Source organism: Phyllostomus hastatus, unplaced genomic scaffold, assembly GCF_019186645.2.
Source record: "Phyllostomus hastatus isolate PE091 unplaced genomic scaffold, TTU_PhHast_1.1 phas_scaffold_345, whole genome shotgun sequence".
NCBI classification, from domain to species: Eukaryota; Metazoa; Chordata; class Mammalia; order Chiroptera; family Phyllostomidae; genus Phyllostomus; species Phyllostomus hastatus.
In genome coordinates this window covers 11,707,017-11,730,960 of record NW_025334024.1, presented here as the reverse complement: position 1 = coordinate 11,730,960, position 23,944 = coordinate 11,707,017, and the positions used below count along the sequence as shown (strand labels likewise).

The 23,944-nt window shown below is 38.1% G+C and overlaps 1 protein-coding gene across 2 annotated transcripts in view; it reads right to left on the bottom strand.

Annotated features, from left to right (window-relative positions):
- The window catches only part of CFDP1 (craniofacial development protein 1), a 107,298-nt gene extending 83,782 nt beyond the window's left edge, over positions 1-23,516 (bottom strand). The window contains exons 1-5 of one of the 2 annotated variants that reach the window (XM_045818835.1): positions 23,320-23,516; positions 13,255-13,372; positions 10,806-11,028; positions 10,526-10,567; positions 7,644-7,771 (exon numbers count right to left, since the gene is read on the bottom strand). In XM_045818835.1, coding sequence (XP_045674791.1) covers positions 7,644-7,771; positions 10,526-10,567; positions 10,806-11,028; positions 13,255-13,372; positions 23,320-23,383 — 575 coding nt within the window. In that variant the 5' untranslated portion in view covers positions 23,384-23,516. The remainder of the gene's footprint in view (positions 1-7,643; positions 7,772-10,525; positions 10,568-10,805; positions 11,029-13,254; positions 13,373-23,319) is intronic. The other variant, XM_045818836.1, reaches the window with a different exon arrangement.
- Positions 23,517-23,944: the final 428 nt, after the last annotated feature.

Sequence of the window (23,944 nt, the reverse complement as noted above, 5' to 3'; positions counted from 1 at the left end):
GCCTTTTCCAAAAGGTGAATCATCTAGGAAAGTTTGAGCTAATTGGCTCAGCTGGTTATGTGATGGGGAAGGATAAAAAATACTATTTTTCCTTATTCCCCAAGGTTAATAAGCTACACATTTTTAAGTGGGGGAAAAACAAAATAAAAAGGTAAAGATCCAAAATTTAACAATTATAATATAATTAGAAAATACTAAGAGACTAACTTTGTGTTATTACTACCTTATACTTACAAATTATTCTCAGTCATCACTAGTTCTTTTTCATGTTTCTTAAAGATGTAGTAATGCTCTTAACTTGATACAAAGACAAAAAGAAAAAGCAGAATAATGACATAAAGAGATTAAAAGATATGCTCAAATCTATATACCAAGTTTGTATCTCCTCAATTAAAATTCAGGCCTCCCAAGTTCCTACATGAGAGTTCCTTATGATATTTAAATTTAAGTTAAAAAAAAATCCTGCCAAATTGCCAGCTATTAACAGGGGTTTAGTTTTCTTTAGAAGGTAGTTAGAGAACTTTCACTTGTCATGTTATGTATCTCTGTAGTGCATGTTTTTAAAATAAGCACATATTGCCCTGGCCGGTGTGGCTCAGTGGATGGAATGCCAGCCTGCGAACCGGGGGTGGGGGGGGTAGTCAGTTTGATTCCTAATCAGGGCACATGCCTGGTTGCAGGCCAAGTCCCTAGTGGGGGGCACGAAAGAGGCAACCAGACACTGATGTTTCTCTCCTCTTTCTCCTTCCCTTCCCTTCTCTCTAAAAATAAATAAATAAAACATTAAAAAAATAAAATAAGCACATAGTACTTTTGAATACATGTGTGAATGTTGTATTCATGACAAAGTGCTTCCCTATTCATCTGTTAGAAGATACAGTGCTGCCCTCTTCTGACAAATCATAAAAATAGCAGGCTCCCTGAAAATGCATTCAATATTTAAAATTGCCATTCATTTGTTTTAAAAGTGAAATAGGAAATTTGTGTTGGACAACCACATTAATAAATAGTAGTAAGTCCACACAATTTAATTTGATCAGGAAATGTAATGATTTCTCATAGTAACAGTTACTCACCAGCTTTTCTTACTCTCATGTAGGGCCAGTGGTTAAGTTATAATAAATCTTTCTTTAGATATCCTATATGACACATGGAAAATAATGCAAGCCAAGAAAAATTTCTAAAAATTTTAAATCCTTTTATTTCTAACGGTGTATTAAACACTTTCTGTATTACTTTTGTGGGACTTCCTATTACAGATTTACCATCAGTGTTCTGCTATCCTCTATTGGACAACTTCTATCGTTTGCAGTGCGATTTCTGGTAGCAAAATATATTACTAATTCACATCATCAGGAATTATTCTGAAAGATGTTGCCATAGGTGCTCTAACTTATTACCACCAATATTGGGTGTTACTGATGCAGTGCACCGAGGAGGACAAAACATCAATGCAGTATTTTTGCCTAAAGTGATTAATCTGACACTAATCGTGAGAAAACAATTCAACAATCCAAATTAAGGGACATTTTACAATACAAAAGGACTAAAAAAATATATGTTGACAAATACAAAAATGTAGAGGATACCGGCCAGCAGTATCCATCTCGGCTTCGGATGTTCGTTGAAACATGAGAAAGACATACACAGAGACAACCAAGTCCTGTGGGGGAATAGGAACAGAAGGGCCACTCCTCACGTGGGGGGCGCCTTGGCCACCCTCTCTCTGGTGGGGAGAGCGCCCCATTCCCCCTCCAGAGAGGCCTTTTATTGGTTTCATTTGAATAAGAATTCAGGTAAAGCTCATTACTCATTGCTAGGAAGTAAGGATCAAACAATAGATAATAAGGAAGCCTGAGGGCCTATTTTGAGTCAGGGTCAAAGAGCCTTAAAACTTTAAAGAACAAACTTACTTCTTCCTTGGACCACCCTTATCATTCAACTGAGAGCATTCTAAACAAAGCAGGTTTCACAGGATTTTACATATTCTTTCTTAGGCCTGATCACCTGGGGGGAACCCGCTCTTTTCAGCAGAGTGGCACCACCCTGTCATTGTTTCAGGCTTAGGTGGAGCAAAGGAAGTAAGGCAGCCAAGGGATAAGGAGATTTTCCCCCAGATGATGAGGACTCAGGCTATATCACAGCCGAGGAGCGAGGGTCCATCACCCCCTTTTGCTGTAGCCCCCAAAGTCCTTTCTTGGGGTCCTCCCACATGATCATGCCTGTCTTAGGTCGTTCCCCCTTTGGGGAATCTTACCCGTCATTGGCTAACTGACCAAGCATTGGGGTTCAGTTATGAATGAAGCAGCAGAAGCAGCGCTCCTGCTAGGGAGATAAGCTTTTTTCTCCTTGCAGGCTTACAGTCCAAGGCCACTCCCTCAGCCTTAGCCTAGGCGGGGGTTACAGCTTCTGATACCAGGCAGGGCAGTTCCCAACACAAAAAGGCTTAAAAACAGTTCTAATTCCAAGGAGGCTAAAAAAGACTAAACACAGTGTATAATCCTGAACTAGATGTTAAATTGAACAAGAAATAGAGTTACAAAGAACATTATTGGAATAACTGAGGGAAAACTTGAGTAGAATTGTATATAAAACTACTTAAACAAAACTACCAAGATGAGATAGGTACAGAAATGGTAAGTACTTAAAAAATTTGTTTGCAATTCAACAGTGTCATAATATCCAAGACGTGCTCAGTGGACTCACTGCATGAAACAGGGCGGACATCAGTTCAGGTATTGCCAACTTTGCAAGGTGGTCATGAGCTATCAGTATATTAGTCACGTGCAGTAAGACCACATTAGAATGTTTAGGTGACTTGGTCAGCTAACACCCCAAAACATGATAAAATGTAAACATTTACTTTTTTAACTATAATTTTTTCAATTATAGTTGACATAAATATTACTCCGGTTTCAGGTGTACAGCATAGTGGTTAGACATTTAACTTACAAACTGACCCCCCTGGTAAGTCCTGTACCCACCTGACACCAGACACAATTATTATAGTATTCCTGACTGTACTCCTCCTCAGCTGCACTTTACATCCCTGTGACTATTTTGTAAGTACCAGTTTGTATTTAACCCCTTCACCTTGTTCACCCAGCCCCGCTCCCACCTGGCAACCATCAGTTTGTTCTCTGTATCTATGAGTCTGTTTTGTTTGTTCTTTAGATTCCATATATAAATGAAATCATATGGTATTTGTATTTCTGTCTGACTTATTTCACTTAGCATTATACCCTCTAGGTTCACCATCACTCACAAATGGTAAGATTTCATTATTTTTTATGGCTGTATATATTATATGCTGTATGAAATATATATTCTTATGGTTGTATATTACATATAATATAATATATACATATTACCCAATCTACCACTTCTTTATCCAATCATCTGTTGGTGGGCACATAGGTACCTTTCATATCTGGGCTCCTATAAGTAATGTTACAATGAACATAGGGATGACTATATCTTTTCAAATCAGTATTTTGGATTTCTTCAAATTAACACCCAGAATTGGGATTGTAAGCATTTATAAATTAGTTTTACAATCATTTAAATTGTTAACAAAGTGTGACTTTTAAAAATCATACTTTAAATTAGTTAACTAAATTTTATAAAGTAAAATTGGTAAATTTTTAAATCCTAATTTACTGATGGCAAAACAAGCCTCACTGTTTTGTAAAGAAAACTCATCTTTTCTGAATGCAGCAGTAGTGATGAATCACGTGATAATAATGGAAATAATCCCAAAGAAATGAAGGACAACTGGGGTCACACTGCTTTCACCCCATAAGCCCTCTCACACTGACTGGTTTGCAATCACGCAGTGCTAAAACCAAAGTGAGCTCTCTGCAGTGATGTTTTGGCTAATGACACATTTACACACAAAACATAAGGAAATGAGTTCATAGTAAAAGAATTCTTTGAAATAAAGAGTCTTGAACTAAAAAGCCAATATAACTAGACGCAAAATTCCATTCATTAACATTAATGCATTGCAGCCTTCAGAGGAAGGAGCGCTTTTGGTTACTAACTAAAAAACAAACAAAAAACACTGCCAAAACCCTAGAAAATATTGTATCAAATATGTCTGCTTGGGAATCTTGGCGCATCTGTGACAAAGAAGGTCTAGTCCTTTTGACCCATCCTGACCAGGTGGGTCAAGTGGTTGGAGCATCATCCTGAGCACCAGAAGTTTGTTGTGGGTTCGATTCCCAGTCAGAGCACATACCTATGTTGCGGGTTCCATCCTGGGTCAGAGTGTGTATGGGAGGCAACTGATCGATGTTTCTCCCTCACATCAGTGTTTCTCTCTCTGTCTCTCCCGCCCTCTCTCTAAAGTCAATAAACATTTCCTTGGGTGAGGACTCAAAAAAGAAGGTAGTTCAAGTATAACTTTCCAATACACCATAGTTTGAAGTATTCAGGATATGGCTTATGGTAGTGAAAACTGGAATAAAGTAAATAAAGTGATTTTTCAATGCAATTTAAAGAATGTCATATCACTTCTAATATGAAAATTATTATGGTATATGTGTGATTTAAACATGAGGATGGTATAAAGAATTATTCTGTCAATTTCTTGCTGACAAACATACCTGACACTCATCTGTATGATAAAACTAGGGTCACATTGTCAACAAATGTGATCTGAAGTCTAAGTGTTCAGAAGAGCACGTTCCAATGGCACAGCTGGTAAAACAGAAAAACAATTTAGATTAAGGAGCATGTGCTAGAATAGAAATGAACACACTGCTTCCTTCATCAAGAAAAGTCCTACTACCAAAAAAAATCTTGCTATAGTAGTAAAAATTATGATTTAAGGTTAATGACTTAAAGTTTTAAACGACTCTCTTTATATGTGATAAAATGAAAGCTGATCATAAAAGTGTGTGTTATGTTGTGTGCTGAGGTATGATGGTTATGAAAGAGAAAAATGATGTTGAGAATGATGAACTAGGAAATAAACAGTGTTTCCAAAAAAAAGTAACCAGTTGCTTCCCAATTTTAAAGATCTCAACTAGACAGTAAAACTTGCTTATTTCTCCGATATCTTTGGTTTTTTAATAATCTTAGTACTCCCATGCAAGTTGTTTTTCAGTAGTAAATAAAATATAAGGGTAAAAATGAAAGTTAAGAAGCCTGGAAGAACAGAGTCTCTACAGATTAACATGTTCCACAGAAGGTCTGGAACTATATTTTCTATCAAAATAATATCCACAAACAGGAAATTCATGCATCCAGAATTCCCTTTTTTCCCACTGAAGTATAACTTAAATTTAATTATAATTTGAGAGGATAAACTACTGGAAATGGACACTGATAAAGCACTGCAGATGAATTTTGAAAATACAGTATCACTGGCTTCAATTTAGATTAAAAAAAGGAAAATCCTGAACTTAGTGAAATGGCTTTAAAATCTATACTTTTATCCTCATGAAAATATCTCTGAGATGAACTGCTTCATGATAAATGTTTTGTTTTTCTTTTTTTTTTAAGGAAAAAACAAACACAGAAATAGTTGACATAAACACTGTCCCCTCCAGGAGCACCAACCCAACTTAGATTAGAGGAATTAATGCACAAAAAAAGCTATTTTGTCTCATTAAAAATTAAAAATTAATATAACAAGTGTCCAGATTTTACTTACTGAGAATTGATACTTTAGATTTTGTTTTGATTACAGACTAAAAAGGTGTAACTATTACACTGATTTTCTGTATCAATCTCGTACTCACTTTCAATGAATAGTATGTACAGTTATAAAATTCTTTTCCTTTTCCTATCTTATGTTTATTTTGATTATGTGTATTGAATTGTAATTATATGTCTATTAAATCTTATTGTTAAAAATTTAAGCTTATATGTGGTATATCTTTTTACTTTATTCTTCTGTAATTTCATTTTATTGTGTTAAAAGCATTGGTCTGTAACAGGTTGAAAATTTAAAATCAGGGTCCTCCATCTCAGAGTTTAGATAATAATCTGAGAGTAAAATTTACTGACTATGAGAGTTATATTGTACCTCAAAGGAGAATGCCCTTGTTCTTAGGAAACAGTGTTGAGGTATTTAAGAGTGAAGTAATTCTCTAATGTCTACAAGTAATTCTCAAATGGTTCAGCCAACATAGAAAGAGAAATACAGGTGGAGGTGAAAGAGACACTGACAAGTAGTAAATCTGCATGGTAGGAATATGCGTGTTCCTTGCAATACTATTCCTGCAACATTTCCGTAAGTGAAATGTTTCAAAAGAAAAAGCTGGGGGAAAATTTTTTTTAAATAATAAAAAGTTTTGCTCTACACCATTTATAAAACTAATAATGCCAAATTCTTTTTTCCAAGATGTATTTCTCTGGATGAAATAATTGGTGGAAAGAAGGTATTTTTAAGAATATAGATTTTAGCCCTGGCCGGGTGGCTCAGCTGATTAAAGCACTGCCCCACCCACCAAGAGGTTAGGGGTTGAATCCCCATTCAGGACCCATATCTAGGTTGTGGGTTTGACCCTCAGTCGGGGAGCATACGGGAAGCAACTGATCAGTGTTTCTCTCTCTCTATCCCTTCATCTCCCTCTAATCAGTAACCATATCGGGTGAAGATTAAAATAAAAAAAATATCAATTTTAGGGGAAATTATGCTTTCAGAGAACATACAGGTCTAATTAATTACTGTCAAAGAAAATAAATGTGACTACCTAAAAAAGTACTGATTGGCACTTCATCTGTTCTCATTTAGCTATAAATTAGAGATTTGCTGTTTTCACATAATAAAATTTAAGTAAGTAGGAAAGAGGAAATTCCAAACATGTGGCTCTTACCTGGAACAGCCAGGAGTTTATTAAGTCCCTACTGTTTTTCTAAACTGGTAACAAATCTCATGAATTAATTTTAAAAGTAATATTAAAGTGAGGAAATAATACTGAAACCAAACTTCTCTCCTGGCACTTTAATTTTTACCTGATTTCAGAGGCATACAGGGACTCACACTTCACAGTTAAGGAAAGTAGTAAAGGAAGAAATGACTTAGCCAAGGTTACAAAACATGACTATGTGAAACTGTACACTTTACTTTTACATGTTCTTGTTTCTGTTCAGCCAACCACTTCATAATATCCAAAAACTAGATTACAATATGTAAAAGGACCATTCTCATGTTCTCTGATAATTCATGGAGCCACTGTTCTCCTTGAGTTCAAATGTAAGGCTTCCAAATATTACAACGGGTTGGGATGAGGACAGATGACTCATAACATCATTTAGAAAAATGCTCATTTTTAAAAGAACTACTGTATTTACCATGTATAATGTACATATTTTTGCCCAAATTTTTGAAGGAAAAATAAGGATGCACATTATACATGGGTAATAGTAACTACATATCTATACAAATGTTTTTAATTCTTTTATCTATGCTTATGTGTTAAAAGCATAACTCTAGAAAGCAATAATGACATCCATATGCAAAATACTACTCTGGAATACAATAATCAGTTTTGTTTCTAAATATAAATAAATAATTGAATTAAAAAATTAAAAGAATAGATTTTTTTTCCTGAAAGTTTGTGCCAAAAACCTGGGTGCACATTATACTCGGCAAAATACAGAAGTTTCCAAGTTTGTGAAGGTCATCTTACCTGACTTCTTCACCAGCAAAATCAAACACCTTGGTGATTTTAACTTTCTCTGTTTCTTTAGGTTTCTCTAGCTTTTCTGTTTTGACCAACAATTTATTTGAACTTGTCTCTTCAGTCTCCTCTGTTTTCTATGAAAAAAGTAAAAATTAGTTTCACTTAAGGATAAAATCTAAAAGAACCATTCAATCATGCTGCTTATGGCTATTTTTAAACGTTTCATCCCTAAAACAGTTAAAGACCTAATGAAAATTTAATTGAAAAAGCTTATTTTTCCTTCCAAAGGAAATGTTTTGCTTTTCACCCAGTAGAGTTACTATCTACAGCATTGGCTGGTGCGGCTCAGTGGACTGAGAGCTGGCCTGCGAACCAAGAGGTAGGTTGCTGGTTTGATTCCCAGTCAGGGCACATGCCTGGGTTGCAGGCCGGGTCCCTGGTTGGGGTGTGTGAGAAGCAACTGATTCAATCACAGTGATGTTTCTTTCTCTCTCTTTCTCCCTCCTTTCCCCTTTCTCTGAAAATAAACAAATAAATAAAATCTTTTTTAAAGAAGACATCTATGTAGTCTATTTTCTACTATAAGCTTCAAATTGGTTTGTAAATTTTTAAAAAATCTATCTGGAGGATTTCCAGTCAAGATGGAGGCACAGAAAAACACGCCTCATCTCCCCACAAAACTACAGCAAAAATTACAACTAGACTACAAAACAAGTATCACCCAGAACTGTCAGATACAGAAAATAGAACTGTATGGCAGTCTGACAACCAAGCATTTTAAAGATGCCACGTTCATCCAGATGGCGGGGCGGGGGAGGGCAGAGACACACAAAGAGGTGGAGAGGCGTGGAAAGGCACAGAGACAGAATGGGTAGTCCCACATCCACCTGTGGTGAATAAAAGTAAGGAGGAACACCTCGGGAGTGAGGGATCCCAGCCCAAGACTAGACTACCAAGCCCAGCCCAGGGTTCCAGCACCAGGAAGATAAGTCCCCATGACTTCTTGCCGTAAAAATCAGTGAGGGGTGGGGTGGCGGAAGAAACTGCAGGATTCTCAGGAGACTCCTCTTAAAGGCCTACAATCAACCTAGGGCTTATGCAGACTTATTCCCTCTGGGATTCAGCACCAGGGCACTGGCTGGAAGGGCACCAGCTGGAAGGGCACCAGTGGCATATAGGGAGAAACTGAAGTGACTGGCAATTGGGTGAGTGAAGGGAGATAGCTTCCTCCTTGGCAAAATCCAGAGACCAGACAGTGGCAATGTCCCCATCCGAACCCTCCCCCACACAGAGCAACAGAGCGGTGACCCACTCTGGGAATTACTGAAGGCTCCACCCCATACAATTAACAGGTACGGTTTTCTACAATAGGCCACACTACTAAGACAGGGAGTCAAAGCAGCTCTACCTAATACACAGAAACAAACACAGGGAGGCTGCCAAACTGAGGAGGCAAAGAACATGGCCCAAATGAAAGAATAGAACAAAACTCCAGCAAAAGAACTAAATGAAATGGAGATAAGCAAAACACTGGATATCAGGATGCTCAAGGAACTCATTGAGTACATCAACAGCATAAAAAAGACCTGGGAAAAAATGAGGGTTACATTAAGTGAAATCTATAGGGAACCAAGAGCGGAGTGGATGAAGCTGAGAATCAAATCAACAATTTGGAACATAAGGAAGAAAAAAGCTATCAATCAGAATAGCAGAAGGAAAAAAAATTAAAAAAAAAAATGAGTATAGGTTAAGGAGCTTCTGGGACATCTCCAAACGTACCAACATCCGAATCACACAGGTGCCAGAAAGAGCAGAGAAAGAGCAAGAAACTGAAAACTTACTTGAAAAAAATAATGAAAAAAACTTCCCTAATTTGGTGAAGGAAACAGACATACAAGTCTAGGAAGCATAGATAATCCAAACAAGTTGGACCCCAAGAGACCAACACGAAGACACATTACAATTTAAATGCCAAAGGTTAAAGACAAAGAGAGAATCTTAACAGCAGTAGGAGAAAATCAATTCTTTACCTACAGGGGAGTTCCCATAAGACTGTCAGCTGATTTCTCAAAAGAAACTCTGCAGGCTAGAAGGGACTGGCAACATTCAAAGTGATGAAAAGCAAAGACCTACAACCTAGATTACTCTATCTAGCAAAGTTATCATTTAGAATTTAAGGGCAGATATAGTGCTTCTCAGACAAGGTAAAGCTAAAGGAGTTCATCAGCACGAAGCCATTATTACATGAAATGTTAAAGGGACTATACAAGAAAAAAAAAAAGATAAAAACTATGAACATTAGAATGGCAAGAGCCCTGGCTGGTGTGGCTCAGTGGATTGCACACCGGCCTGAGAACCAAAGGGTCACTGGTTCCATTCCCAGTCAGGGCACAGGCCTGGGCTGTGGGCCAGGTCCCCAGTAGGGGGAGTGTGACAGGCAACCACACACTGATGTTTCTCTCCCTCTCTTTCTCCTTCCCTTCCTCTCTCTAAAAATAAATAAAATCTTAAAAGAAAACCGACTTTGTTTTTAAAAAATGGCAACAAATCCACAACTATCAACAACTGAATCTAAAAACCAAACTAAGCAAACAAGCAGAATAGGAACAGAATCATAGGTATGGGGATTATCAGCTGGGAAGGAGAAGGGGGAGAACAGGGGAAAAAGTATAGGAATTAAGAACTGGTAGGTACAAAATAGACAGGGGGATGTAAAGTACAGCACAGGAAATGGAATAGTCAAAGAACTCATATGCATGACCTACAGACATGAGCTGGGGGGGACTGCTGGAGGGATTGGGGGTACCAGGTGGAAGGAGGAAAAGGAAAAAAAAACCTGAGACAACCATATTAACATAATCGATAAAACATATTTTTAAAAAATCTACCTGGAGGCCTAACTGGTATGGCTCAGTAGGTTGAATACAGACCTGCAAAATGAAAGATCCCTGGTTTGATTCCCAGTCAGGGCACATGCCTGGGTTGCAGACCAGGTCCCTTGATGGGGCATGCAGAAGAGACAACTGATTGATATTTCTCTCCCACATCAATGCTTCTTGCCCTCTCTTCTCCCTCCCCCCTACCCCTTCCTCTATAAAAAAAAAAAATGTATCCGAGAACTTAGGGTATTTCTGGGAAAACATTCATCACAGTTACGTATCAACTTACTTTAACTTGTGGACTTGGGGACACTTTTGACTTTGGTCCCACATCGTTGAGAAAGCTGGCCCAGAGTTCATCCTCCTTCTTTTTCCTTGCGGCCTCTGACCCAGTGTCTTCTCCCTGCTCTGCAGCCGTGTGTTCCTCCTCACTGCTACTTGCTCCAGATTCCTCACTGACATCTTCCTCTTCTTCTTCTTCTTCCAACAAGAGGCCACCTGGTTTTCTTTTCCTAATCCCCAACAATCACAAGGAAAAAGAAAGATAAGACATGCAAAATGATTTCAGTTATCCCTTCCTCAATTCCAAAGTCAATGCTGCAAACTCAAGAAAACTTTCCAATCTGGGACCACTGATTAAGATGTACACTAAGGGGCATAAAGAAGTACAATGAGATTTTGTGGAAGAAAAAAAGAATCGAGCTCTTAGCCTCCCCTTAAACACTTAGAATCAAATATAGTGTTCTATATACTTCTAAGTCAGGACTAAAAAACACCCAAAATCACCACAGAATAAATCTGTCCAGAAAGAGTGTGCCAAGAACATACATACACACACGTATATATATATATATATATATATATTATATATATATATATATATATATATATATATATATCAGATATTTTCGATTTTCTGAAGTCATTACACATGGAGAACATGTTCCATTGAGGAGAGCTTCAAATTTATTTTCACAGTTTCTTCCTAAAATTGCCCAGGGAGAAGCAGGGGGCAGGGGAATCCATATTTCCTCCCCCTTTCTGAGGATAAAAAAGTTGGAATACAGAAAATTTTAAGGACAAAAAAACTGGGCCCAAAACTCATGAGAGTAAATTGATTCTAACTTCAAGTGAATCTAATACCTAAAATTCCTTTTTCTCTTCTTATAAACTACAATCTGCTTTTTTACTTCAATGCCCAGAAAGACAGAAACGTCAATCAAAGAGAATAAAAGACTTCTATAAAAGATTCTCTTATCTGAGTTCAATAACCCATCAGAATTTTCTTTTGCTTTTCTCTTTCTTTTTTTTAAGAAACTTCTTTTGAAAACCATACAAGATATTTATTAAAGATTTATCCACAACCAGATGGTGTACAACTGGAACAGGACCACCCAGAATAAAAATAAGAGCCTTCTGCAACATAACTTTGCACATCTTTCTGAAACACAACACAGACAGCCAGCGGTTCTCCAGAGATTTCATGATCCATTCTGGGAGACACATGCTTATCTTACCCAAGACAAAGAAAGTCATGACCTCCACCAGCAATTCCATGGCACTGCATTTTACAAGGGACGGGATTGAAATCCTGGGAGAACATAGTGGCAGTGCCAGTCTGGGCTCCTCTTATGACAATGACTGCAGGCCTAGAGGTCCAACTTTTACAGCCAAAGGAATGAGTAGTTTATCCATCAGAATTTTCATAATTTTTGGTGAAAGTATAATTCAGTACCAGGCCTATGGAAGGTAATTTGCTAATATCTATAAATATTATTTTTTACTGTGTATATCCCTGGGCCAAATAATTCTACTTCCACAGATCTGATTTACAGATATACTTTTTATATACTTTTATACCTTTATATGAAAAGATACATACTTTCGTATCCATATTCATATGAAGATATATACAAAAAATAGTCACTGCAGTCTTATTTGTTGTAGGAAAGGTAAGGTGCAGCCTTGGCCGGTGTGGCTCAGCTATTTGGACCACTGTCCCATAAAACGAAGGGCCATGGGTTCGATTCCTGGTGAGGGCTCATGCCTGGGCTGCAGTTCAGCTCCTGGGTCAGGGCATGTACAAGAGGTAACTGGTCACTCTCACATTGATGTTTCTCTCCCTGTCTCACTCCTTCCCTTCCCCTCTCTAAAATCAAAAAGCATGTTCTTGGGTGAGGATAAAAAACAGATGGGGTACAAATCAAATGTGTCTCAATATGGGACTCCTTAAATAAAGCAAGGTCTATCCATATAATGAAATGCTATGCAGCCAATGAAAGGAGAAAGGCATAGCTAGATGGCATCATCTCTAAGATGTGAAATAATGCAAGTGAGAAATGATATGCAGGGCACGCTACTACTTGTTTTTGTTTTTAAAGGAAGTAGGAGACTTCCTACACATATGTGTACACATATGCTTGTGTGTGCACAGAATACCTCTGGTGGCACAGTTCTGACGCACAGCAACAAAGGCTAGAGATGGGGTACACGTTTTTAGAAGTAACTTGAGTTTTTCATTTTAACTATATGTACACATTACCTGTTAATTTTTTTAATTACCTCAAAAATTTTTAAAGCTTTCCAGAGACCAAACATCTAATCCTAAAATATCTCCAAATGCTCAGAGAGAAAAAGGTAAGAAACCTTAGCAGCAAGAAATCTACCAAACCAATGCCAGCAATCAGGATGGTTGTGACAGCAGCCCTGACTTCTAAGGGCCTCAAGGGCAGCATCACCTGGCAGGAATGCTTTGAGCTTTTCTTTTTTTCCCTTTGGTTTTCTGTGTCTGCTCCTCACCATCCACTTCGTCTTCTTTCACTAATTCATTTACATCATCTTCACTATACTCTTCACCTGAAATCACATAATAGGGTGGTCAGACAGACATTAATAAAGGTTTTCACATCAAGATGAGACATTTGCATTAAGCAAGAAGTCTAGTACTTTCCTCTGTTCTTCACCTAACTAGAATATTACTTCCTGAGACAAGTATTCCCTGTCCCCGGAGACTAGGCTAAGTCCCCAGACTCTAGGCTTGCAGAGCAGTCCACATTTCCCCCCCTTACTCATCCCACTTATATTTAATGTTCACAATTTCTGCTATGCTCTGCCCATCATGAGGACAAAGACCCTGTTTTCTCTTTATAGGTATCTGCTGAATGAATGAATGATAGAATGATAGAATGAGTGAATGAATAGAAATCCCAACTCTACCTACTGTATTTTTCAAAGAAGAAACTGATGCTCCCACTTCATCTTGAATATATCCTTCAAAAGTAAGCAAACAATACCTTGTCTTGTGAATAAAAGAGGTTTAGAGAGAGGTCTAAAGACCTCCAGTTAGACACAGCAGGAAGAACAAGTGTGTCTGCTCCCCATCCTCACACATGGACACTCAGGCTCCCCCGTGAAAGAGTGTTTGTTACCTGGATGTCCAGCCCAGTCTGCACATGCTCACGGCACCAGTTAACAAACTCCACCCACATGGGTATTCAGGTGGCTTTTTTACTTCATATAGCCTTTTACTGGAAGCAGAACATACCGTATTTTTTGGACTATAGGATGCATTTTTTTAACCACATTTTTTGCTTCAAAAATTTCCCCCCTATTTTTCTCTAAAACCTAGGTGTGTCTTATGGTCTGAAAAATAGGCACACCTAGGTTTTAGAGGAGAAAAATAGGGGAATAATGTTGAAGCAAAAAAATGTGGTAAAAAAGTGTGTCTTATAGTCCCAAAAATACGGTATATGTGAAAAACCACAAAATCTAATGTACAGTTCAATAAAATTATGCAAAGTGAACACACATAACCAGAGCCCAGCTTAAGAAGCTGGGTGATCAGCATTCCCGAAGACCCCTCGTGCCCCCTTCCAGTCACCAGCCACCAGCCCCGTCCAACAGCAGCCACTATCCTGACTTCTAATGCCACTGATTAGCTTTGTGGGCTTTGAGCACTAACAAACAAGCCTACATTATGTACTCTTTTGGGTCTGGCTGCTCTCATTCAACATTGTTTGTGATAGTCACCCTATCATTTCATGTAGCCATAGTTTATTCATTCTAACCCCAAAATAATATTTCATTGTATGACTACACCATAGCTTATTTATCCATTCTTCTGTTAATAGACATTTAGGTTGTTTCCAGTTTGGAGCCATTACAAATAGGGCTATTTTGAATATTTCTTACGTCTTATCAGCTTTTAAATATTTCACTTACAATGAACCAGTGATCACCAAACACTTCAAGGAAGCCTCCAATACAAAAAACAATACTGAAAACAAACAGAAAGAAACTCAGAGGAAACAGAATTAGGGGGGAAAAAAGTTAAAACATTTTTTTAAAAGCCTTTGTATTTAATAGACTCAAAGAGGCAGCCATGAAAATAAGAATGATTAAAAAAAATTTTTTTTTCAGAAAACTAAAACAAAACAAAAAAAACCCAAACTCTTGAAAACTACAAATATAGCAGATACTCGAAAAAGAGAAGAAGATGCTGAGAAGAAGCCAGCCATGAGAAAATCTGGAGAACAAACATATGAGCCCGAGAAAACTATATATAAGGGTTCTAAAGCGGAAACAAGTTTGGTGTCCAGCTACCAAATGATAAGTGAAAATGTCTCATGAAGAGGGGATTGAGTCCTGGGTTAAGATGGTAGTTTGAACACACAAATGTAATTTTGCTTCCTCCTGACACCCCAGGAAATTTATACAGCAAAAGACATAAACCCGCGATGGTGGTCACCTAGCTGCATCATATTTGTTTGTATTTGTAAAAGGCAACACTGGAAGGATAAACAAAAAAAAACTAATGGAAACAGCCATCTATAAGGGTTGGGTAGAACAGGGTGGAGTAGGTAGGGACAGAAACTAGAAGTCTGTTTATCTTTCTGTGGAATTTTGAACATCCCTTAAGCACAGTCTGAATAAATAAATATAACGATATGCCCAAACAATAATATAACCCATAAAGATGGGATTCTAACAAGTTTAGAAACATAGTTTCTGACTGTACATTTTTAGCAGGATGCAATCTAAAGACAAAAATGTTCTACTCCTTGTGGTGATACCAATGTTGGTGCCATGCAACTATTTCCTTTATACAACAGGTGAAAGCAAGTAGTTACATTAATCACGTTAGGAATCCAGACGTTCAGAATAGAGAAGCGGCACACAATTATAAAATCAAAGAACTTGAGTATGAAAATACAAATGATTAAACAGAATTTAAGCCCTGGATCAGCTGGTTGGAGCATGTCCTGTAAACCAAAAGTTTGAGGGTTTGATTCCTAGTCAGGGCACATGCCTAGGTTTCAGTCCAGTCCCCAGTCAGGGTGCGTACAAGAGGCAACCCATTGATGTTTCTCTCTCGCATGAATGTTTCTCTCCCTCTCCTCGCCCTCTCTAAAATCAAAACGCATGCCTCCGGGTGAGGACAGAAAAAAAAAAGAACCACATAATTTAAAATATCAATATGAACTCTAACTCAAACTGGGACATTCTGCTGCACCAGAAAGCAAGGAATGGGTCACTTTCAAAGGTTTTAAGATCCCACTTGAAAGAAGTCCTAGTAGCCAAAAGTGATGACATGAACTAAAAGGAATAATGGTTAGTAGATTAAAACACATGTAATTGATAAAAATCTGTGAATACGTTATGATATTAAAAAAAAAACTGTACCATTGTAAATAAGCTATTATTAAAATTGCCCCCATTTTGAAAATTGATAATTAAGGAAAATGAATTAACATTTATCTGGCCCTAGTTGATGAGGAAAAGCTATATATACTTTCAGAAGAACATCAATTAACCAATGTAAAAGACCCACAGAATTAAAAAAACACCACAGGGAACAACAATGACATAACAGAGGAATCCAACTCTCACCATCCTGATTCAGCAGTCACAACTATGGGGATCAACCAGGCATAAGGTGTCTTCTGATGTCATGCATTGTGTAACACAAGGGTTATCTATAATGTATTCTAGCCAAAAATATTTTATTTGAACCCATCAAGCACTTAGGTCTACCTTCTAATGTATGGAAAATTCAAGGGACAAAGCAACAAAGGAACACCGTGAGGGAGCAACAAATCCTGAGGTTGAGACATTCTGCAGGACAGGCACCTGACCCTCTTAAGCATATCAGTGTCATTACACAAAGGTTTCTATTAGCTTAAACAGATTTCAGGGACGGGACAACTACACGACATGTGTGGTCCTGAACTGAACTGTGATTTGGACAGACAAGCTAGAGCCAATTTGGGGGTCAACTGGGAAAATCTGAATATGGTCTGTATGTTAGATGAGTTATAAGTTTACTGAAATGGATAGGGAGAGATTGTTCACTGAAAAGAGCAGGTAATACAGTAACATGAAAAAGTATCATTTCAGTTTGGGGAAAACACAAACACCTATAGCTGGGTATAGAAAAAGACCAGCATGAGCATTCACTAAGGAATTAAAACCAATAATCTCTGGATGGTGGGAATGCAATGATTCTATTTTTTTTTAATGTTTGTTTGCTTTTTTTCATTTTCTGCCAAGCTCATGACTGCTTTTGTAGTACAAAGTTATTTTTCATCATGTAAATGGACAAATATTGCAGACAGTTCAGACAAGGAAAAGTACATGGCTCTGGATCTTAAACATGTAAAAAGTTCCTCAATCTCACTGATGAAATAAGCACATTTTAAAGTAAAACAATCAAGATCAAATTCCATGCAGTTACTATGAGAAAAAAAGAGTAAGAAGCAGAATAACAACCCGATAGACAATAAAGCACAAAACAGACAACTACTGTCCAAGGACTCAGCACTCACCTCACCCTTTATTCCCCAATGCTTAAACATGAGCCAAGCAACTAAGAATCACACAAAATCTGAGAAAGCATGTAATATAATAGAGCCCAAAACAAACATATAGAATGAATAAAAATCACCTTAGAGGGAATGAAGATTGTTTCATTTCATGAGACTAGCATTTTTGACACTAAAATCAGACAAGGAAATTATAAGAGAACTACAGACCAACATCCCTCATAAACATGGATGCAAAAAATCCTCAACAAAATATTGGCAAATATCTTCAGCAATGTATAAAAAGAATAATACATTATGACCATGTGAGTTTTATCCCAGAAATAAAAGGCTGCTCAAAATTTAAAAACCAATCACTGTATTCTATCACATTAACAAACAAAAGAAGAAAATCTACCCATAACCAATAGATGGAGAAAAAGCATTTGACAAAGTTTACCCCTCAGCAAATGAGGAACAGAGGAAACTTTAATTTGATAAAAGGCATGTATAAGAGGCAGAATATGCAGAATGCCACAGTTCAAATGCCAACTTAGCTACTATCTTAGCTGGGTGACTTTAGGGGCCTCAGTTTCTTCATCTGTAAAATGAAGAGCACAATAACAGCACCTATCTGGTAGTTTTCTGTGGTTGAGTTAGTCACTGTAAAATGCTAAAATACACACAGAAACGGCAGCCTTGAAAAACTTACAGCTAACATTTTACTAAATGGTGAAATACTGATTCCTTCCCCTTAAAACTGGAAACATGGCAAGGATGTCCATTGTCACTATTACTATTTAACATCATATTGGAAGTCATATCAAGTACAATAAGGCAAGCAAAAAGAAATAAATAAAAGGTATATTTCAGGAAATAGAAGAAACAAAACTATTTCTATTCACAGATAACATAATCTATGGGTTTTGTTTTTTTTTTCTTTACAAGGCAGGGAGAATAAGGGGACGATCTTGGAACTGTCCATTCTGATGGTTGTTACACAACTCTAAGTGTTTGTTGAAATTCATAACCATACACCAGAAAGAGTAAATGTTACTGAAGCTCAAAAATTTTTAAATTTAAGTATTATTAATATCTATACAGCAATAAGATACTGCATTTACGAAACAAGAATGTGATTGCTATAAAAATTATTCAAAGAACAAAGAGTTCTTCAAAATTAAAAATATGAAAGGAAGAAGCACAACAGATGAGCTGGAACACAAAATATTGAGAATTTCCTATAAAGTGAAAAAAAGTCAAAGGGTTAGAAAATAGGAGATAAAAAAAATTAGAGTACCAGTCCAGAACAGTTAATGTAACATTCAACATACGAATAATGATGATTTCAAAAAAATAAAAGAGAAGCCCTGGCTGGTGTGGCTCAGTGGACTGAGCGCCGGCCTGTGAACCAAAGGGTTGCTGGTTTGATTCCCGGTCAGGGCACATACCTGGGTTGTGGGCCAGGTCCCCAGTGAGGAGCACACGAGAGGCAACCACACACTGATGTTTCTCTCCCTTTCTCCCAACCTTCCCCTCTGTCTAAAAATAAATAAATAAATAAATAAATAATTTTAAAAATTAATAAAAAAATAAAAGAGAAAACAATTTCTTTTTTAAAGAAAGGGAGGAAGAGAGAGGGAGAGAAACATTAATGTGTGGTTGCCTCTCGCACCGGACACTGGGGCCTGGCCCGCAATCAAACCAGCAGCCCTTTGGTTCACAGGCTGGCACTCAATCTACTGAGCCACACCAGCCACGGTGTGAAAACAGAACATTGTTAAAAAAAAAAAAAAATTCCCAGAAGTCAAGCACAATAAATGAAAATAGACGCAAACCAAGGCAGGTATATCATTGTGAATTATCAGAAAATATCAGGAAAAAACATATCAGGAATAGAAGACTATCAGCTTCCACAGACAAACATCATATATAAATGAGCATAAATCAGCAACAAAACAGATTTTTAAAAAATTCTCACCTGAGGATATGTTTATTGATTTTTAGAGAGAGGAACAGGGAGGTGGTGGAGAAAAGAGAGAGACACACACACACTGAGACAGAAACATCAATTAGCTGTTTCCTGTATGTGCCCCAACTGGGGATCAAACCCACAACCCAGGTATGCGCCCTGTCCAGGGACTGAACTTGCAACTTTTTGGTACATAGGATGACACTCCAACCAACTGAGCCACCTAGCCAGAACCAAAACAGATTTCTTTCTTTCTTTGTTTTTAAGATTTTATTTATTCACATTTTAGAGAGAGGGAAAGGAGGGAGAGACAGAGGTAGAGAAACATCAATGTGTGAGAGACAATGATTGGTTGCTTCTCACAAGCCCCAACTGGGAACCTGGCCCACAACCCAGGCATGTGCCCTGACTGAGAATCGAACTAGAGACCTTTCAGTTCACAGACTAGCACTCAATCCACTGAGCCATACCAGCCAGGGTCAAAACAGATTTCTTAAGAGAAAACACTGGGAACTAGAAAATAATGGCACATCACCTTTAAAATTCAGGTAGACAAAAGCAATCTATTGATTCAACATTATTCCTATCAAAATACCAATGGCATATTTCACAGAACTAGAACAAATAATCCAGAAATCTATATGAAACCACAAAAGACCTAAATACCCACAGCAATCTTGAGAAAGAAGAACCAAGTTGGAGACATCATGCTACCTGATATCAAACTATGCTACAAGGCTGCAGTAATTAAAACAGCATGGTACTGGCATAAAAACTGATATATAGGTCAATGGAACAGAACAGAGAGCCCAGAAATAAACCCATGCCTATATGGTCAATTAACATATGACATATGAGGCAAGAATATACAATGGGGTAAAGACAGTCTATTCAATAAATGGTGCTGGGAAAACTGGACACATACATGGAAAAAAATAAAACTAAAACCTTCCTACACCATATACAAGAATAAACTCAAATTGGAATAAAGAGTTAAATGTAAGGCTCAAAACCATAAAACTCCTAGAAGAAATAATAGGCAGTAAAGTCTCAATATTTCTCTTAGCAATATTTTTTCCGATATATCTCCTCTGGCAATGGAAACAAAAGAAAAAATAAGCAAATGGGACCAGATCAAACTAAAAAGTTTTTGCACGGAAAAGGAAACCATCAACAAAATGAAAAGACAACCTACTGAATAGGAGAAGGTTTTCACCAATTACTACATCCAATCATTGGGGTTAATATCCAAAATTTATAACGAACTCAAAACAACTCAACACCAAAAACACAAACAATCCAATTTTTAAAATGGGCAGAAGAGCACTTGATATTTCTCCAAAGGAGGATATATAGATAGGCAACAGACATATGGAAAGATGCTCAACATTACTATCATCAGAGAGATGCAAATTAAAACCATGATGAAATATCACCTCACACCAGTCAGAATGGTTATCATTAATAAATCAACAAACAAGTGCTGCTGAGGATGTGGAGAAAGGGGAACCCTCACTTACTGTTGGTGGAAATGCAGACTGGTGCAGCCACTATGGTAAACCTGCATACGGAAGTCCCTCAAAAAATTAAAAATGGAACCTCCTTATGACCCAGTGATTCCACATCTGGGCATTTATCTGAAGAAACCCAAAACACTAACTCAAAACAATATATGTTCCCTATGTTCATTGCAGCATTATTTATAATAGCCAAGATATGGAAGCAACCCAAGTCCCCATCAAAAGACAAGTGGATAAAAAAGTGGTGGTACAGATACACAGTGGAATATTACTTGGTCATAAAAAGGAATTAAATCTGACCATTTGTGACAGCATGGGTAGACCCAGAAGGTATTACACCAAATGAAATAAGCCAGTCAAAAAAGGATCTCACTTATGTGGAATCTAAAGAACAGAATAAACAAACAAACCAACATGAAACAGAGTCATGGATACAGAGAACAGACTGATGACAGCCAGAGGGGAGAGGTTTTTTAATAAGGTATATGAATGTCTACCCACAGTGCTGTACACCTGAAACTAATGCAAGATAATGTTGAATTAAACTGTAAGTGAAAAGAAGTTTAAGAGAAATAAAAAGTCAGATGGAGAATTATTATAGAGCTTGAAATTATTATTACAGAACACAAAAATCTATACAAAATGAATTATCAATCATGCCTGAGGGTCACATCATTATTTTTTGACATTCAAGGTCTGAAGAAAAAAAAATGTTTCTACCATGCATCCTTCTTCAAGAAGTTATTTGAGGATATATTCTCATCATGGTGGATCCCACCAAGAAAAAGATAAATAGGACCCAAGAAACAGAAAATTCAACAGAAAAGGGAGATAAAGGGAACGCCTAGCGTGGTAATGAGATGGAAGACACTAGTTTTAAAAGTGGTAAAAATCAAGCCAAATCGGAGAGGGTAAGAAGGCAAAGATGGACTTCAAGATGAAAGTGGAACATTATTTAATAAATCTAAATATCTTGGAAGATGATTTAGACAATTCTGAGAATTAAGGGTCAAATCAAGAGTAAGTACATACACTAAACAACCAAGTGGCATTAACTCCCGAGAAAACAAGTGGTACAGGAAAAACAATCACAGTACATACCACATGGTTCAGCTGTGAAGGTGGTGTTCAGTCATTACAATAAAGTAAACTCATTCGGTTGAAAAGGGGCTCTATGGAAAGTAACCTCACAGGGTGTAAATTCCTACTTGGGCAGGTCATAGTGGGTAGTCAGGCCCCAGGCATACACCTTCTTTAGTAAAAGGCTTATTTTTGCCTTCAGCAAACCCTGTCCATTTTTTCCTGTGCATCTAGGTTAATAAACTTTTGAAATGCCCCCTTTCAGGTCCTTCCTTCTAAATCGACCACCCTTAAAACAGCAGGTGACCTCGATTACTCTGTAATCCATCCTGAATCCTGCCTTGCTTTCTTCCACCTTCAAGTCACATCTTCCCCACGCTCCCTCCTTAATTTCAAATGCATAAAAGAAACTCAAAATGTTATTCTCTGGAGCATTTGAGATTTTGCTCTTCAGCATACATCATCAGCTTGGCTCAAATAAACTCATAAAAATTCACTACAGGATTGGACATTTCTTATGTCAACTGGATACTGATATAATCAAAATTGGACATAGGAACAATTGCAAGCTGGACAGTTGGAAGGGTATATGTGTGCGGAGAGAGAGAGGAATGAGTCCAGGGAAGATTGATGCTGAGGAATGATGGGAACTGGTTTCAAAACAAGCCTTTTTGATTAAAATGAAAAGTAGTTTTCAAATGATCACTCTGGCCACCCTGGTCCTTAATTAGGGTAGTTCAATAGCAGTGAGATTAGTAAGGGAGTTGTCACAAGTTAATTTTCCACGTAGACACAACACAACTTATTGATCAGCTGGACCAAAAGTGAAGAATGAGGATGACTCCATTCCTAGGAGGTTTTGTTCGTTTTCTACCTAAACGATTGCATGGGTACTTTTAATAAAATGGGAAAGTCTGGGGAAGGCGCAGGATGGCGGAAGAGATCGGTCTGTTTAGGTAAGAAGATTTAGTTTGGCTCCGCTCAGTTCCAGATGCCTATACAAAACCATACATAAAAACTGAGACGGGAGCAATGGGCATATACGTTGCCAACGGGCAAAAAGCATTATCATGCGAACTTTCTACCGACCAGATCCCTTCTAAGAGTAAAAAGTGGACCGATCTATCTTGCACGCGATGCTAGCTGGCAATTCCCTCGGGACGGAAGGTCGTAACTTTCAATGCTCAGACTGCCTTTCCGACGATTTCGGCATTGGGGTGACTAGGAGACTGCTGCGGCCGCAGTGAGGCCACCGGGACGGCTGCGCGAGGTGCCCTCTGCACACCTCTCGGGCCGCAGGGGCGCAGCTGGCAGGGATGCTCCAGACCTGCGTCGCGGGGCCACCGGGGCCACGGGGCCCAGGCAGCGGAGCCAAGCGCACCTCTTGTGGGGCGCAGGGCGGGGCAAGCGTCTGAAGGCGGAATAGCTTACCCGAAGGCACGTAGTCTTCGTCCTCCTCTGAGGAGGAGACGTCGTCTGAGTCGAATTCCTCCATGTCGCTGCCACGCGGGGCGGGCCAAGCCACAGGACCGTAGCTACTGACCTCAAGGCAAAGATTTATGGAGAAACCCTAAAGCTGAGGCTGGGGTGGGTCCCCTCAGCATGTGCACATGCGCAGAGAGTGTACGTGATGGCTTCCAGGCCACTGCCTCGGCTTGACGTTACCGTAGGCAGTTGACTGAGCAGGGGCATTGTGATGAAGCGGTGCATTCTGGGACTTGTAGTCTTCGGCTCTACCTAGTTTTATTAATTTGGTAAATGGACTCAAATAAAATTACATGTCTGTGGGAATACAGTTGACCCTCTACTATTCACAGGTTGGTATTTTCGAATTCGCTTACTCGCTAAAATTTATTGTAACCCCAAAATCAATATCCGCGGTGCTTTCTGGGGTTATTTGCAGACATGAGCAGAGGGTGAAAATTTTGAGTGAATGGTGCGTTTTACCAGCTGACAATGAGCAAGGCAGAAGATCAGATTTTTGGTTCAGTTTTCATACGTATATGAGACTTTTTGCAGTCTATTAGTGCCACTTCTTTTTAGCATTTTTTTTGTT